At 40.3% G+C, this 16,892-nt stretch overlaps 1 protein-coding gene across 3 annotated transcripts in view; it reads right to left on the minus strand.

Annotated features, from left to right (window-relative positions):
- Positions 1 to 308: 308 nt before the first annotated feature.
- The window catches only part of LOC116324761 (poly(rC)-binding protein 4-like), a 34,697-nt gene continuing 18,113 nt past the window's right edge, over positions 309 to 16,892 (minus strand). For all 3 annotated transcript variants that reach the window (XM_039603975.1, XM_031745485.2, XM_031745484.2), the window contains exons 6-14: positions 13,909 to 14,040; positions 11,557 to 11,685; positions 10,347 to 10,421; positions 8,513 to 8,584; positions 6,062 to 6,103; positions 5,893 to 5,968; positions 5,421 to 5,470; positions 2,582 to 2,751; positions 309 to 1,273 (exon numbers count right to left, since the gene is read on the minus strand). In XM_039603975.1, coding sequence (XP_039459909.1) covers positions 928 to 1,273; positions 2,582 to 2,751; positions 5,421 to 5,470; positions 5,893 to 5,968; positions 6,062 to 6,103; positions 8,513 to 8,584; positions 10,347 to 10,421; positions 11,557 to 11,685; positions 13,909 to 14,040 — 1,092 coding nt within the window. In that variant the 3' untranslated portion in view covers positions 309 to 927. The remainder of the gene's footprint in view (positions 1,274 to 2,581; positions 2,752 to 5,420; positions 5,471 to 5,892; positions 5,969 to 6,061; positions 6,104 to 8,512; positions 8,585 to 10,346; positions 10,422 to 11,556; positions 11,686 to 13,908; positions 14,041 to 16,892) is intronic.

Consider the following 16,892-nt stretch of genomic DNA (forward strand, 5'->3'; position numbering starts at 1 on the left):
TGAGCACATTGCCCAGCATGCCAGCAGAGCTCTTTTCTCCTCTGAGGTTGCACTGTCTCATTCTGCAGTTATTGTTTTGGGGCACATGAGCACAATAGTGTGAAAAGGATCTCTCATCAGTTCTTGCAGCTAAAATGAGAAGCTGCCATCTTGTTGTTGTTTGAGAGAAAACAGGAATAACCTAAATGTGGCATTGTCTTGTTTTTGGTGTGTGTACTGTTTCCTCCTGAAAATGAGTTTCTGCAAAGCTGCATCATTGCTCTTTGAATGCCTGTGAAGGAAATAGATAAAGCCACCATTAACAGGAACCAAAGACTTTTAATAAATGAAACAATACTAATAAATAAAGATTAACCAAGTTGCACATTCAAAGTAAATTCCAACAAAACAGACATAACACTGAACAACGTAAAGTACAGTAATATAGCACGGATTATTAAAAAAACAAAAACAAAACACCCCCCAGACATTTACAAATTTTCTTAAAAACTTCAAGAGGCAAACGTAGACATTGTATAAAAGCATCATACAGTAGAGCATCTGTCATCTGAGTATAATTTACAAATTTATTGAGGATAAATACTTAGCTGATCTCTAACTTGAGACACACATGTAAACACGGGTAAACATGTGTCTCTCAGGTGAGATCTCAGCCCTTTTTTAAATTGTTTTTTCGTGATCAATAACAGTGATGAGGTGACAATGAAAGCTGTCCATCAATTCATGGGTAACTCACAAATTATCTATAGTCGTAAATAACTTTTAATAGCTTTATCCACATCTCCATTGGTCTCGTCTCTGTTGGTGTGTCATAGAATAAAAGGCAAGAGCATCTCTGCCAGCGGATATGGCTACATCAGGCGTTTGTGAAAGAACACTGCAGCTGTCCTTCATCTGACTCTCTGCGCACGGAGCTCAGAGGCTTCATCAGTAGGGAGCGAACTTCTGTCTCTCTGGCTTTTTGATGCAGTTGGCTGAGGAGATTTTGGCTGTGTAGGCAGCCAGAGTGGTGTGGGAGGGTGCTGCAGTGACGGCTACGGCTGGGGCCGGGCTGGACAAAGTCAGAAAGGGGACGGACTTCACCCCCAGCAGCCCGGAGAGGGGCATGGCACCGTACGGAGTTCCCAGAACATGAGCTGGGGTCAGGGTGCTCACGGCAGCCAGGGTGGGTGCAGGAGAAGCAGCTGGGGAGGCTGGCTGGGTGAAGGCCATGTTGAGGTCAACTGGACTTCCCATGCTGGCTGCCTGGGCTGTAGATTTGGCTGTCTCTAAACTATGATAGGAAAAAAAGAAAAGAAAAGGGAGACGTGGAGATAGGACAGGGAAGGAAGATTAGAGGATTATTCTGTTGCTGCAACACTGGGGGAAGTTTCTGGAAACTCATTAAAGGGGAACTCCACCAAAGTTACTTATTGCAGTTTGTTTGCAGGTCTTGGAAAGCATTAATGCATGTGTGGAAAAAAAAAAGCTTTTTGTGGCTCCAGAGGGAGCTGCGTCACATTATAACCGGATTTACTGGAAGTGATGCCTTTTAAGTCAGCGTCCGTTTGAGGTTAAAGAATGCAAATATGAAAATAAGAAAAATCAGAGGGCATGAAAAACAAGTGTTGGAAAAACCCACTGCCCTTTTAATTCCCTGCCTCTTGCCCTATGTCAGCTGGGATAGGCTCCAAGCTCCTGTGACCCTGAAGTGGAAAAATGGATGGATATAGATGTTTATATTGCAGGTCTATAAGCCGGCCTCCACCGTTTGATAAAAAAAATCTTTGTCAGGGAGTGTCATTTGTTCCATTTGATTTGTCTCCCATAACTTTTTGACCCAGTTGTTTTACAGGTTTGAGCAACTTCACTGTGATCCACTTTATTGCTGCAGTAGCTGTTAGCAGTATTCTTTGATATCTCACCCTCAATAAAGTATTTGTTTATGACGTGACAAACATAAGTGAGTACGATTTTCTTCAACACTTGTTCAACTTTGCTGGAATATTTTTTGCCGCTACTTCTGGTGTCCAGAAAAATCTCCGGGCTACCTTTCATTTGACTCCCTCCATGTATTGTAGTTGGTTATCAGGTGTAATCGAGTACAAAATGTATATAAACATTTTTTTTTATCATTGTTGACGCCTTTTCGTCACTGGTAGTATATGTTTTACACAGAAAGAAATGTGGTTTAAGGAATACCAAAAAATAATGAGGCAAAGCTGATCTGAATCAGTCACAAGGATTAAAGTGGGAATGTTTTTGGTTTTTTTTCCTCTTTTGGAAGCAGAAAAAAGTTATTTTTTTGAATTGTTAAAAGCAAGAACTGATAACTATATTTAATGCAGATTAATTTCCTTCCTTATGTTCTTATAGAGAAGAAAGCTAATTAAAAAACATGTCAGAGCATAGCAATGCCTGAATTCCAACAAGACATTACTATCCAGCACACAACACAGACCTGCTCTTACTCATTCTTCATACCAGCAGCACCTCATTATCACTTATAGCACGACCTTTGACCCTTTTAAGTCGGTGCTTTTCTGTCAGGCCTGTGCTTGCAATGATTCATTAGATGGCTGTGTGTGTCACTGGGCCTTACCAGGAGGTAATGAGGTACTGGGCCAGGTTGATGCTCACTGGTGTTCCTGTGATAGTGACATGGCGATCGCTTGTCCCGTCCAGCTGGCTCCCGATTTTAATCTGAGCTCCTGACACCTGCCTGATCTCGTTGATCTTAGTGCCCTGACGACCAATGATCGAGCCAATCAGCTGCGGAAGGACAGAGTCGAGACAGATCGGGTCAGTTTGATGGAAAAATTAATTACTATGTATAGATACAGAATCTGGGGGGTTTAATAAATCATTTGACTGAACGCAGCTTTTTCCCACTGTCGGGTCTGTTGTGCTGATCAAAGTGATTCTGACAAAGGGGGCAAAGGAGCGGGAACACTATGAAAACTGCACTGCTGTTGAGCTGACTTAATGCAGCCCACTTCAAATATTGCAATTACATTGTTTGTCTTCACTGGATTGGTCATTCATCATGCATGTCAAACCTCCCCCCCCTCTGGCGGGTCTCCCTTAATTGCTACTGTGTGCGCACCGGTAAAAGAGACGAGAGAAGGCACATTTGCCTCTCATTAATCTGAGTGGCTAAAAGGTTATTGATTCCTCAGAGTGGTGATGACTTCCCAAACAAATCACTTCCCAAACACACGCCAGCTAGATGCATCTCTGCACTAATGGAAAACATAATGGGAAAATAACTCAAATATATAATATACAGTCCCATTGGCTTGAGTGTTCTCTCTGCTGAGAGCAGATTAGACAATGACACGAGTTTTATTGCATTCCAAAATACATTATCACTTTTGTTTTGCTTTCATTACCTGCACCCTTGGCCATTAGTGACAATATTCAGCAGAGCCAAAGCTCGGGGCAACAGCTCAAGTGCAGGGTGTCAAGGCTCAGGCGACAGGGTTATGCTGCCAAATATATTGCGAGTGGGCCAGACAGTGATGAAGTACTTGTAGTAAGTGAGTGTGCAGGAAGTTTAACAGTGGCTGACGTATAGGCAGAAGTACACAACACACACACGCGCGCACACACACACAAACACAATGTCCTCCCTCCATTTTACATTCCTTTCCTGAGAAGTAAGCAGCCTGTTCCACAATGTCTGATCTGTCACACAGCGACCTGGTTGGTCTGCCTGGCTATTATTGGCTCAGCAGTTTATTTAGAAGGGGAGAGATACACAGAGAGTGGCCAGCCTAGAGAGCAACTCTAGAAACAATGCTCCCTACAGAGCTCAAATCACAGATAAGATCTCTACCCCACTGAGACTAAAAATCATGGGCCTTTTACACCAGCTCGCCCACACACATCTGTGTGTGAACAACCTGAGAAAAAGAACAAAAAAAAAAAATCTGATAATTAAACTTTAGGGCTTTTTTAAAAGCAGTTATTTTAATAAACAGTAATGTTACACAATGCTCGTCGTCCTCACTTGTAAGTGGCCTATATTTTGTTGGTTTCCTGCTGAGGCAGTCATTTAAAAGGACACAAGAAGAGGGATGGGATGGCAAAGGTGCAGCCATTTTTCTTCTGGCTAAATCTTCCTTCCACCGCAGAACTACAGTATACTGCTGACTGGGTGTAAGCAGTTTCTGAATACATCTGTGTGTGCGTGCAACTCTCCTTCGGCGTTCAGTGTGCGAGCACAGAGCAGGATTGTGAGGCCGGAGTGTGGCCGGCCTGGGCTGAAGAGGCTCAGTCATAGCTGTAAGTCCTCTCTTCTGGAACAATGGTTGGAGCTTACAGCTGTCCCTGTCACGTATAGCACTGGACTCTCTCATACCTCTGATGCATTGTGCTGCTCGCCATGCGGGGGGTTTACATGGGGGAAGAAACGCCTTCAGGCATTTTAGAAATGTTGTTTCAGGGATGTGGCTATATCCTACACAGTTAAGCGAACCCTTGAGTAACTAGTCCAGTTCTTCCTTTTTTCTTGTTTTCAACAAAGACAGCAGAGTTAAAGTTATTTTTATTCCCTTTTTTATTGCTAAAACACACACCTAGAGGAGTATTTCAACACCGCCATGTGGCTAAATACTCAGTAGCTTTTATTACTCTATGGTCCAAAGAGTGTTTTATTCCTGCTTCAGTCACTTCATCAGCGCCTTTTTTTAAAGAAATTTAAACTCCAGCCTTATGGTTGAATTTTCAGAGCAACATTTCATTATTGTGAATAGTCATGATTCAGGATAATTAAATGTTCAATTATAAATGACCTCATTACAATTTCAACTTTCAACCCCCCACACCACCCCACCCACACACACACCCACCCACCCACACACACACACACACACCACCCACACATACACACACACACAAATATCCCAGAGCAGGCCATCTGACCAAAATGACCAAACTAATAGTGAATGTGAAGACAAATGTGTGTCTTGCATTTTCATCTCTCAGATTGGAGAGGCATTTCATCAAACCCTGGTGGAGGCTAAGTGGAGAGGGAAAGGATCTTTGTCTGTTTCCTTATTGGCTGTTTTGACAGCAGACAGCTTCTAAGTAGGTCAGGGAACATGAGAGGATTTACTGAACACTCACGGGAGTCCCTCTAAGACATTGCAACTGCAGCCCAGACAATAATGCGAAAGGATCCATATCAGCTCAAAATCCCTTTAACCTTGGGTTAGTCCGAGGTTAAAATAACGCGGATAATTAGTAAGTCGCAAGCATTTCTCTCGTCTCTTTTGAAGTCACGCCAGACGTCTTTGCAGTCGCAGCCAGTCACCTGCTTCGGTGCTGCGTACATGTGAGCTGAGCGCCGACTTCCTGTTGTTTTTGCTGTTGCTCAAATGGGGCAATATAAACAACATAAAGAACAAAAACACAAAGATCGACTTGCTTTTCCTTACATCATTGGGAATAAGCAGCTCCTGAGACGTCTGAGAGTTTGAGTCCATGCCTGATAAGAGAGAAAATACACGCATCAACTGAATAAAACTGAATTGAAATATCATTCGGCTCTTTTAGTTAGCAGAGCCATACAAAAACACCATTGAGATAGAGGAGAAACCCTTTCAGCTGCAAACTGCCAGATATAGTAAAGCATTTAATTTCCATTTTAATGGGCTGATGTTTAACACGGCACTCATTCTTTTCTTTCCCCTAGTTCTCTGACTGCGCACAACATATCGTTTCACTTAATAGTTTCTCTCTCACACTAGGAGATATAAGAAAGCTACAAAGCCCCCCTCTCCTCGCTTCTAATTGACAAAAGCTCACAATCAGCGCAGATAAAAACAGCTGGCATTTATTTCTGATGTCTAAACACAGGTTAGCAATCTGCAATTAAGAAAGCAATGATTAAAATGCTTGAATACACACCGGGTATGACAGCTGAAGCCGGCTGGGCAATAGGACTCAGGCCTTGCTGCACTGAGAGCTGATGTAGCTTGGCCAGCTTTAAAACAAAGAGGAAGAACCTGATTGTACACAAAACCATAAACTATTCATGTAATATTAAATTTTTAATACATCCATCAAATGGTCATACCTCTGAGTGTGGAATGCCATATTGGTTTTGCAAAGTGTAGGCCTGAAAAAGAGCATCGTACATTAGGTAAATTACAGCAATAAAAACGTCGCACACAAGCAATAAATCTGCAGCCGCTTAATGGAAGTGCTTCGCTGTCAATGCGTGCCTTTTTCTGATAAGCAAAATTAAATGATAATAAGGGAACCAACTGATCGCACTTTTACCAAAAACACCCAAAAAACTAAATTCACTTGTATTGATTCAAGCAATGCAAACACTCTGCATCCATCAAGCAATATAATTTGTCTGTTTGTCAAGAAAAATCACATAAAAGTGCTCGGCCAAAGATCCTGAAAGATGGTGAAGAATGAACAAACGAAGAAGCCATTAAATGTAGGATACCAGCCACTGACCTTGGTGGATGACAGTGCAGTGCTTTCCTTTGGGGACTTTCTGGTTTTTGTTTTGTTCGCCCACATTTAGAAATATCTACTCCTGAGACGTCTACCTGCATCCCAGTACTGAGGAGGCCAGTAGGATTTGACTTGTGGTGCTCAGTGCATTAAGATGACTTATAAAACATTCATCAGGACATATCTATATGGGGAGTGTACCTTTACTCTTGGTAGTCCACAGGATTACATAAGGACTACTTCATCAGTTTTAATCATTTATATTAAAAATTGTGGTTGACTATTGTGAGAAACTGACACAGAGTTAAGAAATACAAGACTTCTAAAGCCTTGGACCTAGCTGAGATTGCCTTTACCTCTTCATTGTTTGGCTTTTTCAGTCTCCACTGCTCTCCTAATAAAACTAGTTTTTCCACCCTCTCTTTGAATGTATTAAAACCCAATATGAAGCAAAATACTGAAGTGGAACCTTCTCATTGCCACAAACTTGCTTGCACATTTTGTGAAAGGGACAAAATACAGAAATGACCAGTGGGCATTATTATAAACAAAAAAGGAATATGAATGAATGTTTTACTCATTATGAGAGCACATTTCTAAACAAATGCAATCTAAAATGTAATCTACTTTGGTTGCCAAAAAGCCATTTACAGACAGAAAAACGACAGTATCCCGACGTGCTGGCAAACCTCCAGCAAAGTCTCATGAACCAGTGATTGCATAGAACAGGAAATTTAAACAGAGTAGTTTAATTTTGAGGAAAGATTACGCCGTAAACACTCCTGTCAACTCCAATAAAGTTTTAAAGAAAATCTGCATTATAACCAGATTTTACAGCTGGGCTCTCTGAGAAACAGAAGTACGGCATTATTTTTATTTTTTTTGGCAACACTACTGAGACATGTCAGGAAAGCTTTTAAAATTAAGTGCGTTTTCGAGCTCTGGGACCTCAAACAGAAGATTAGGGTTAAAGGCAACGGTTTAACTGCTTTAAACTGCACAAAGATTCCTTTTCTCTACATTGCAGCAGTGTGATAACAGGCACCTGAAACCTGAAATGTCTTAAAACCAGGGCAAGAAAACATATATGGAAGATAACCACTGAAGGTAAGTCAAAATTATTATTATTTTTTTACTTGATTTGTGTGAAATGATCCTTTAAACAATTAGCTAAACCCAAGTATTTCTTACAGAAATATTTTTTGTGAAATCCTAACAATACTAAATGTAAAAGTCAACCATAACCAACTGAAATAATAACATATGATCATTATTTCACCAGTGTAAAGCTTTCTTCTTCCCATTTTCATCTATCTATCTATCTATCTATGGGATGCTGTGCAGCCCTCCCTCAGTATAGTTACGGCTCGACCAGACAGCACTTAGCTTAACTCGATTCTGCCTGACGCCAGTGGTCTGGCTGCTATTACCAGTTCATCCTATAAGGTCATAAACTGGAGAGGCGAGCTCATCTTTACAATGGATCAATATATTAGAGGCTCTATTTATATAGGGAAGCATACACAAACCACAAATTCACTGCAATAATCCTACCAGCTAGAGCACAAGTCATTTTATTTGGGGACTCTTTATATTTCATGAGCCACATTTAGATTTCGTTTAAGTCCGGGGCTTTTTTGTCAAAGGTTATTGTTTCCTTTCTGACATGACAGTATCTGCTACTGCTGTCATGGGAGGAATATTCCTAAAGCCGCAATGTTTCTGGAGCAGAGCGAGGCAGGACTAAAAAAGAGATGGCAGAGCTGTGGTGGAGGTGGTAGTGGTGCTGTGTGTGATGGCATCGTGTTTCAGGAGGGGTTATAGCTCTTATGACAGGCCAGAACAATAGCTGCAGCTTACACTCAGCTGTTGTTTTTAATACCTCATGCCATATGATGGAGTGTGTAACTCTGGGCATACCACACAACCCCTCTGCTCACTCACCACGCAGACCATCGCAGCCCTGACACTAATTTGTGCGCTCCACATTGGAATCCAAGACCTGTGTTTGAATCCTGGAGAGATTTTTTTTCTGTTCGTATTATTGTCCAGTTACCTGCTGGAGGTCCAGGCCACCCTGTGCGACTGAGTACAGAGGGTGGGGTGCAAATTCTGATGCCTCAAACACCTACAAAAACACAAGAGAAAAGGAGACGAGAAAAAAATAAAAATATGTCCTGGAGCTTATTACCCAAATATTTCATGTTTTGCAAGTTCTGCCATTATTTTTGAATTGACAGTGATGACTCGTGGGTGTCTGTGCTTACCAGCTGAAACCTTTACTGGTAAATATGATGCAAAAATAATGAGTAGAAAAAAAAAATCACATTTCTTTTTTTGTCTTTGGCTTTAGCTATAGAAATTAGGCCTGAGATGGGCTCTCAAGGCTCCATTTCTGACACCTTGCCACACCTAACAGGCTTATAGGCTATGACTCATCCACAGACCCTTTCCCATTCCACTTCATTTTCTCCTCTGACAAATTATACAAACATCCCTTATCACACCACTGCCTTCATTAAAGATATCTCCGAGCGACCAGGATCACGCCCCGGGTTTAATTTGATAGCCTATTATGAAGAATATCAAAAACACAAAGCCATTCCATAAATTGACCGTAGTCTGTGGCTGCACAAACTGTGTAGGAACTGCTGACAGCTATGCAGAATATCTGGCTGCTGTAGCCAGAGGAGACGGCAGGTCTCCAGTCTCACTTGCTAATCTTGTGACTCGCTCCATGGGAGGGTGGATATCTGTCCCTTCTCAAACAGCAGCATATATACAGTACTTCTCAATCCCACCCTCATGCACACACATAAAAGAACTGATCCCCCACTGAGGACCCTCTGCATGAGTCTTGTTTCAACACCGGGGTTAGCGTCCAAGGTTGTCTAAGATCCAAAACATCCAAGCGAAGAACAATGCAGTGAATGGAAACACCTCCACACACTTTCCAATAACCATTATGCTTTAAACAATCATATATTTCCATGCAATGCAGACCCGAATGCTAATTCAGCCTTTCTTAGACTATAATGGCACAGAGAGAGTGGCAACTTTTAAGATTAACAAACAAAGCCAGCATCTAGGTGGTACAAAAAATAGTGTTTCTCTTTGTGGTAGGGTTAATGAGGGTTACCGATATAGGAATTTCAAGACTATAGCGATAGCTGGTGATTTAAAAACCTGATATTTTTATTCTTTCAGACGCACACAACACAAACAGATTTCCCTAACATTTGTTATCTGTACATATTTATTTACTCGCCTGGGCTGCTGGTTGTTTGCGGTGCTTCAAACTTGCAGAGTCGCCTCTGGTGGATAAACTATGTAACATCAACACTCGTAATGTGGTTGAAGGGTGTTTCTCCAATTATCTATTCTTTATTTAAATGCAGATGTTCACCACTTTGGTTCAGACTCAGATGTTCATTTTCCACACATCCTAGTAACTTGAATTTTCCTCTTGCACCACTGTGATGACATTTTTCTCTCATAGCAAAATATCTTGACAACAGTTATTTCATTTATGAGGAATCATGGAAGACTGTGCCTGGTTTCTCACCATCAGGTCACATTTTAATCTGGCCCAGTACTTCTAGACCCTCAGTCCCTCCCCCTCAAATATCATGAGTGTTTTAGACTAAATAGGACATTTTAGTATGTTAAACTGAGAGGATAAAAGGATATGTCGCACTGAATCTTGCTAATTTGTTTCCTGTTCCCATAGAAACAAATTCATTAACTTTTTGCTAATTCAACTCCTGGTGTAACCCCCAGTAAAGCTACTATATCTGTAAAGGTGGATTCACCCCATCTTTTGAGAATCACTGTGCTACTCTATCACAGAAAAGTTAACCAGTGTGTGAGGTAAAATCTTATTTTCTCACCTGGTTTCCTGCGATGAGGAGAGCAGCTGGTGAGGGGCTTGGTCGATAGGGGATGGTTGCACCCTTTGGGGGAGACTAAGGAGTCAAAAATAGGCCATGAGGTCAGAGAATGCAAGATAAGCTTTTTACCATGAATAAATCTTTTAGACATGGATAAGCTTTACACAGCTAGTCTGAAATAAAATCAGCGATGGCGCCGAAGCCTGAAAAATGAAGTGCAAATGGTGTTAAACTCCCTGCAACATTAAAACACAATAACAGTTAATGATGAGCTAAACTGCTAATGACAGTGACATTATTCCCAGCCTTATTTTTCTTTTGATAATATTAGTCATTCATTGAATAAATGAAGTAGTCTAGTGAGCACTTTTTGTGGATAATAGCTTTGAGCTTTAGTGTGTGTCACAGCTCAAGGCTTTGCTAAGGTTCGCCCTCTGGATAAATCAACCATCCACTGACATTTGAAGATAAAATTCTTCAAACACCAAAAAGAAAAGGAGATTATGCACTGAACATGACACTGTATATCTTATCAAGTAACTGCAGTGTTGGCAATACTGTTTTGGGGTTGAAAATGTAGAGCAGTCACAGCAATTTTTTTTTTTTTTGTATAACTTTGCATAATTTAAATCTTTGAGCCAAAAGCAAGGCGCCACTGGTACAGAATCCTAATGAAACTCGCAAGCCTTTGAAGAAAGCCCTGGAAAACTGGATCAAACTAGCAATTAGTCAGTCAGGTCCAGCTGCGATGCTAAAACAAAAAGGACTTGTGCACTCCCATGAACACACAGGGTGAAACTGTGCTTGGGGTTGTTTTCCTCTCATCTCCTCCTCGGTTTTCTCAAGAGAGCTGTTGTCTAAAGGTGGACAGATTTCGCTGCAGGCCTGTTAGTTTTCTGTTAGCTGACTAGTGCCCTCTGCGAGAATGCTGTCCTCTGACCTGAGAGAGGCACCTTTCGACTTTATCCAATGTCTTGCGAGGCGAATTACAGAAGGTTCAAACAATAGAGAAACTGAGCATTTTCTGTGCTGCATTTAAGGGTTTACCCTGCTTAAAAATGCATTCATTTCTGCTCCAGTGAAACAGACAATAACAGACAGCATCCTAATGAAATAAAAGCATACATGTGAGCTGCAGGAGCAGAGCAATGACAAAATATCAGCAAGGTGTGGGTGCATGGAGGAAAGAGAGGAATGGTATACTTCCTACCTCCAGGATTACTGTGCAGATGAGCTTGACACACTGGATTACCGAGTCCTGATTCCCAGATATCGTCACCCCTCGCTCAGTTGAGTTGGGTAGCAAATCCCCTGCCACCTGTATCTGAGCTCCAGTGCTCTGCAAATGATAGGGTTTTTAGAAAAAAAAAACATAGCTTGATCCTAAAGATAAGTTGAGTTGCGATTACACTGCCACAGCTTCTTTTTGTCCCCCTCTGAGCTGGATTTGCTGACATTATATTTCTCCATCTCTACTGAAAACCAGCTGCACTGCGGCGTGCTAAACGTCAAATCGCGACAAATACAACATCCACTTCTACAATTACAAGATGCCACACTCCTAATTGTAGCTGATGTATCACTAATACAGCATGCCTGACGGCAAAGAGTGCCGGTTGAGTTAAAACTTTTTAAGCTTTATCTACACTCGCTGATATCGACCTATTTCTGGAAGCGATCGTTGAAACACACAAATCACCATTGTCTCTGTAACTGATGGGTCCTGTGGCAACCAAACAAAACAACAGAAACAAGTTTAGGATATGAACAAGACAACGGAATCCATCTAACCACAGAAAATCACCTGGATGCCATTACTGGGGAAGGTTAAGCTAAAATGAGCGACATTCTATTTGTAGATTGGTACAGAGCTTCAGTTAAGGAGTCAGATGTCTCTGGCAATGGATCTGATACGTTTAATCCTAACGTTTCAACTGGGCCTGAATGCAGTCAGGAGTTTTTCCTGTTGTCACTGCTGAGTCACGGCCTATGTCGTGTTAAGTAAATATATCTGGGCTTGACTGCTTCATCAATTTTCTGCACTTATGGTCAAACTTCACAACCCAAAAAGTAAATAGTTCATATTAACAGTGTTCACTTGTGTTTTTAGGTGAAACGCACCAAGAGCTATCAGATGCATTGCTATTAAACTACAGAAAAAATTTCACTCTAGTGACTTCCTCTGTTTTCACAGAACATTTTGAGGTGAGCATTTTGTATCTCTAATATTTTGTTTTATGATCGAATACAAACAAAACTAACTGGGTCAGCTACATTCAAATGGCAAAACTGGGTTCATGTTTTCAGTAACTAATATAATTTTCTCTGAGTTGGTGCTCATGATATCAAATTGATCCTCACAGTGAAGCTAACACAGGCGTTAGTCGTAATAACTGAATATAAATTGCTGTTTATTCGACATATGAATGCAATTACCCTCCAAATCAAGATGCAATACAATGCTAATGTATAATGCTTTTTTAGTTGTAAGTATGTAAAAAACAAAACAAAACAAACGTTTTTTTGAGAATTCAGATTTTTTTTAAAGTTTGTAATACCTGAACATATTTTTTTATGAATACATGTATGAAAACTGTAACTGAAAATAACCGAGTACAATGATTTTTCTGAAGTTGTAGACTTTTCATAAAAACTGTGTAGTGTCCGTATCTTAACTTTAGTGATGTAACAGCAAATATAAAAATTTCTTTACCACACTGAATTATTCATAACTTCTACATATGCCATGCATATGATATTCCTGCAGGCATAATAATATCATATGCATGGTGTGCCTGAATTTTTTGTATATAACAGTAAATGATTTACATCATGTGGCTTATACGCAACACATTAATATGCATGAAAGAGAAACATTTTGATATGTTTTACTCAATTAACTTTAAATTATTTATTTAAAATTTATCTGCATACAAAAATAAAGAGAATAAGTTTATTAGATTGCAACAGCTGGTAAGTGTAACAGCCATTCTAATTTATTATTTGTGAAAACACCACAAAATTTTACACCTTATTTAAGAAAATGATAAAGTAGCAGAAAAAATTATTAAAAAATTGTTAAAAAAAACGATCAAATTTTTTGCCAATAATTTACAGCTATTGGCTGTTTGCCTTTGGCTGACAGGTCCTCAGATTCTTATCAGCTTCAGTTGCTCTGTGTTTATTGCTAATTAGCAGAAAATAGATAAAATAGAAATTCTAACTATAATGTTTTTTTCATTAAATATGCCAACCTGTTATCACTAGTTGCAGCTAATTACACACACAGGACAAATTTGATCGCTATGTATCTGTTCTTATTGAAGTATCATATTTGAACTGTAAATGCAGCAATTCTAAATTAGAGTTTCTACTATATAAAATGCATGTGGGCAATTATGCAGCCTGCTAAAAACCAGAAAAAAATCTAGAAAAACATACCACTCCCTTCTAGGTACAGCTTCTTTTCTAGGAGATTCATACTGTCAAATATTTCAAATATGAACCTTTCTGTGAAGTGTGGGCATGGAGCATGGACTGGATTTGTGTTCTGGGTGCTCACCTCCCTGATCTCCTTTATCTTGGCCCCTCCCTTCCCGATGAGGGAGCCACACTGGCTGGCAGGGATGACCAGCCGGAGGGTAACCGGTGGTTTGGAGCTGATGGTGCCGTTGGCCACCAGTGCAGTTAAGTCCTGGAGGGAGATTTAGAAAAATAGCAAAAATGGTTTTGAGAGTCAACAGTAAAGCATAAGAAGGAAGAGAGGGTCTAAGAGTGTGGGTCAAGGTAGACAGAGATTGAACGCAGCTCATTTTACCAGTCAGTTTTGGATTCATAGCATCATTAGCATTACATCTCAGTCTAAAACTATGACACCAGTGCAGACAATATAATCATGGTTTGGGCTGGACCAGTTATAGTGCAGCCAAACGTAATTACTGCTGCATCAACAGGAATCCAACAACAGAAAAAGCCAGTGGGATCCACACAGGAAGTGTCAGGTGTGAGCCAGATAGAGTAAAGAGCAATCCATCATCTGCACCTTATTAACCTCCGTCTCTGCGTCTCTATGTTCCTGTATTGGGGTGGAGCAAAGTCCTGGAGAGCTTTTTTAAAAGAGTTAAATCGTTAGATTAGGCATGAAAAAATTTTTTTTTCTTTTGTAGATTTAATAATGTTTCAGGGAAATGTAATGTGAGGATATGTTTTTCTTTTTTGTTAGTTTGTTCATTTAGCATTCTTGAAACTCAAGTTTTAAAATAAATCAGTGATTCCTTGAGAAATATCCTTATTTACCTCAGGACTTCACTTTTGAACATAGTTCAGGTTATTATTTTAAAATTTCGAGTTAATAATTTGAAATTCTGAGGCAATAACCCAAAATCTGGTCTTGCAAAAAATGTTTTTTTCTTTTTTTCTTCCATACATCCCCATTTCCTTTCCTTGCTGTAGATGACAGCTCAGTTGTTTCCTTAAGGAAACAATATCACCTGTATAACAAGCCAAAGTTAAACATTCAAACTTTTAGAGTAAATGCGTTCATATGCCTTTCTTTTCAACATGCGTTGCTTTGAAACTGAGCAGAAACTGGATTTTGAGACTGAGTTGATGAGTGTTTTTATAGTGCAGGTAGCAAAACATCCATCTGATCTGCTGTGGGTGGAGATCGAGGTTTTAATTAATGAACAGTGTCTCTCTGTGAAGCTTTGAAATGTAAATATGCTTCCCATCAGAGTTCAACCAACAGCAAATCTGACAGAATGCAAAACATGCAGCTCGACTTGAATGGTTTGCACTCGGGCCAGTCGGTAAAATCAGCAGAGTTTCCTGTAAAAGGGGACAGCATGTGTGTGTAGCCTTATGGGACTTTACTCATGAAGGAAACTGTATAATATGTCTAATATCACTCAACTTTAAAATTTGAAAAGCATATTCTGGTGTGCCTCTTGTGAATCTCTGCTCCGCGTCTATATTTATCGAGGCAGATCGGGCTCTCTGACGTCTCGTCTCATTAGAAGATGCACACACGGCTCATCTGTACAATCACAAGACTCTCGGCGTCATTCTCTTGATTTGATCTAAAAATACGAGCCACATCTTAACAAGTGTGAACGTTTTGATACTTTCCATAGAGAAGAGAGGCTCTTAAAGCAAAATTGGTGGAATTAAGATGGCTGGTTATACAAGCGCCGCTCACACAAAGGGTTCCTCAGCTTAAATCCCCAAAGCATATTGTGCTGCTGGTGGGGTAAGGGCTCCAATACAGAGAGATTATGTGGCTTTTATTCATGCTGTGCTTCAACACCTGAAAACAAATTACATGTATGAAAGTGTAGCGAATTTCCTGATCATTAGATCACTGCATTTGCATAAATGTGGCAGCAGCTGGGGAAAACATGAGCTATAAATCACGTGAGCACAAAACTCACACAACTGATCACCAGCCAAATTGGGAATGAGTGAGGTCGAGCCGCTCTGTAATCACAAACTGTTGAGACAGAAACAAAAGCGTATACTAATAGTCAGTGCCCCAAATTTATACTATTTCCCTTTGGTTTTAATTAAAAGTGTCAGACATACAATAACTCAGCTATGGTGGAAGCAGTGCACAGTGGGTCAGCCAACATGTTGCCATGGAAACGCAGGCGTTTCAGGGTGAGTGTGAAAGATCTTTAATGAATACTGCACTGTGCTCCCAGCCAGAGTATGTTTACTGAAGGCTGCCGACCTGAGCAGAGAGCACCTGTTCGTATCTGCTGTGACGCTAAATCACAGCGAAGGCGGCCCTCATTCCACCATATTAATTAGCACTGTGATGGACAGCCACCTTGGGGATTAATAGCATGAAGAAACTGCCATAACTCACCTATAGATGACGACACATTCTCATTAATGAGTACAAATTAGTAACATTTTCCTCTTTTAGTACCCGGACGGTTCATAGCACTCCAGAAAAGCATAAAGAAAATAACAGGAAAGAAATAAAAATGACAGATGTAATCCAACAGCTTGCTGCACGTCATTTATAATGACATTCTTGCAAAGGTCTGAATGGTTTCGCAACAGCAGTTACATCCACCTATTCAAAATGTTCATCTGCAGAGTAATCTAATATGAAAGCACATCAAGAGCTATGCAATATAGTCAGGTTTTTTTTTTCCTTCCATCACTGCAGTTTAGAGTATAATCGATAGCGATAAAAGCACATTAGTGGTAAAGCAGAGATGAAGCACAGGAAATGATTTCTTGTACTAATGTGGCAAAATGGCTTCTTTCACTTTTTCCAGGTTCAACAAACAAGATGTTATGGCTTCACTAAGAATTAGACAACTTCAAAAGGCAAACTGCATTTCATCCCGGCTGGTCTCCTACATGACAAACCTTCATATGCATACAACTATTGTAAAATAAATACATGAGCTCATTTCACCTGAGTGTTACAGCAATGAATAACAGGCCTCATTTTAGCTTACAAACCTCTTAATATATACATAGTGCTGTATTACCCCAACAGAGCGCTTGGCTGTCAGAGAGCAGGCTCATTTT

Source organism: Oreochromis aureus, linkage group 20 (genome assembly GCF_013358895.1).
Source record: "Oreochromis aureus strain Israel breed Guangdong linkage group 20, ZZ_aureus, whole genome shotgun sequence".
Classification (NCBI taxonomy): domain Eukaryota; kingdom Metazoa; phylum Chordata; class Actinopteri; order Cichliformes; family Cichlidae; genus Oreochromis; species Oreochromis aureus.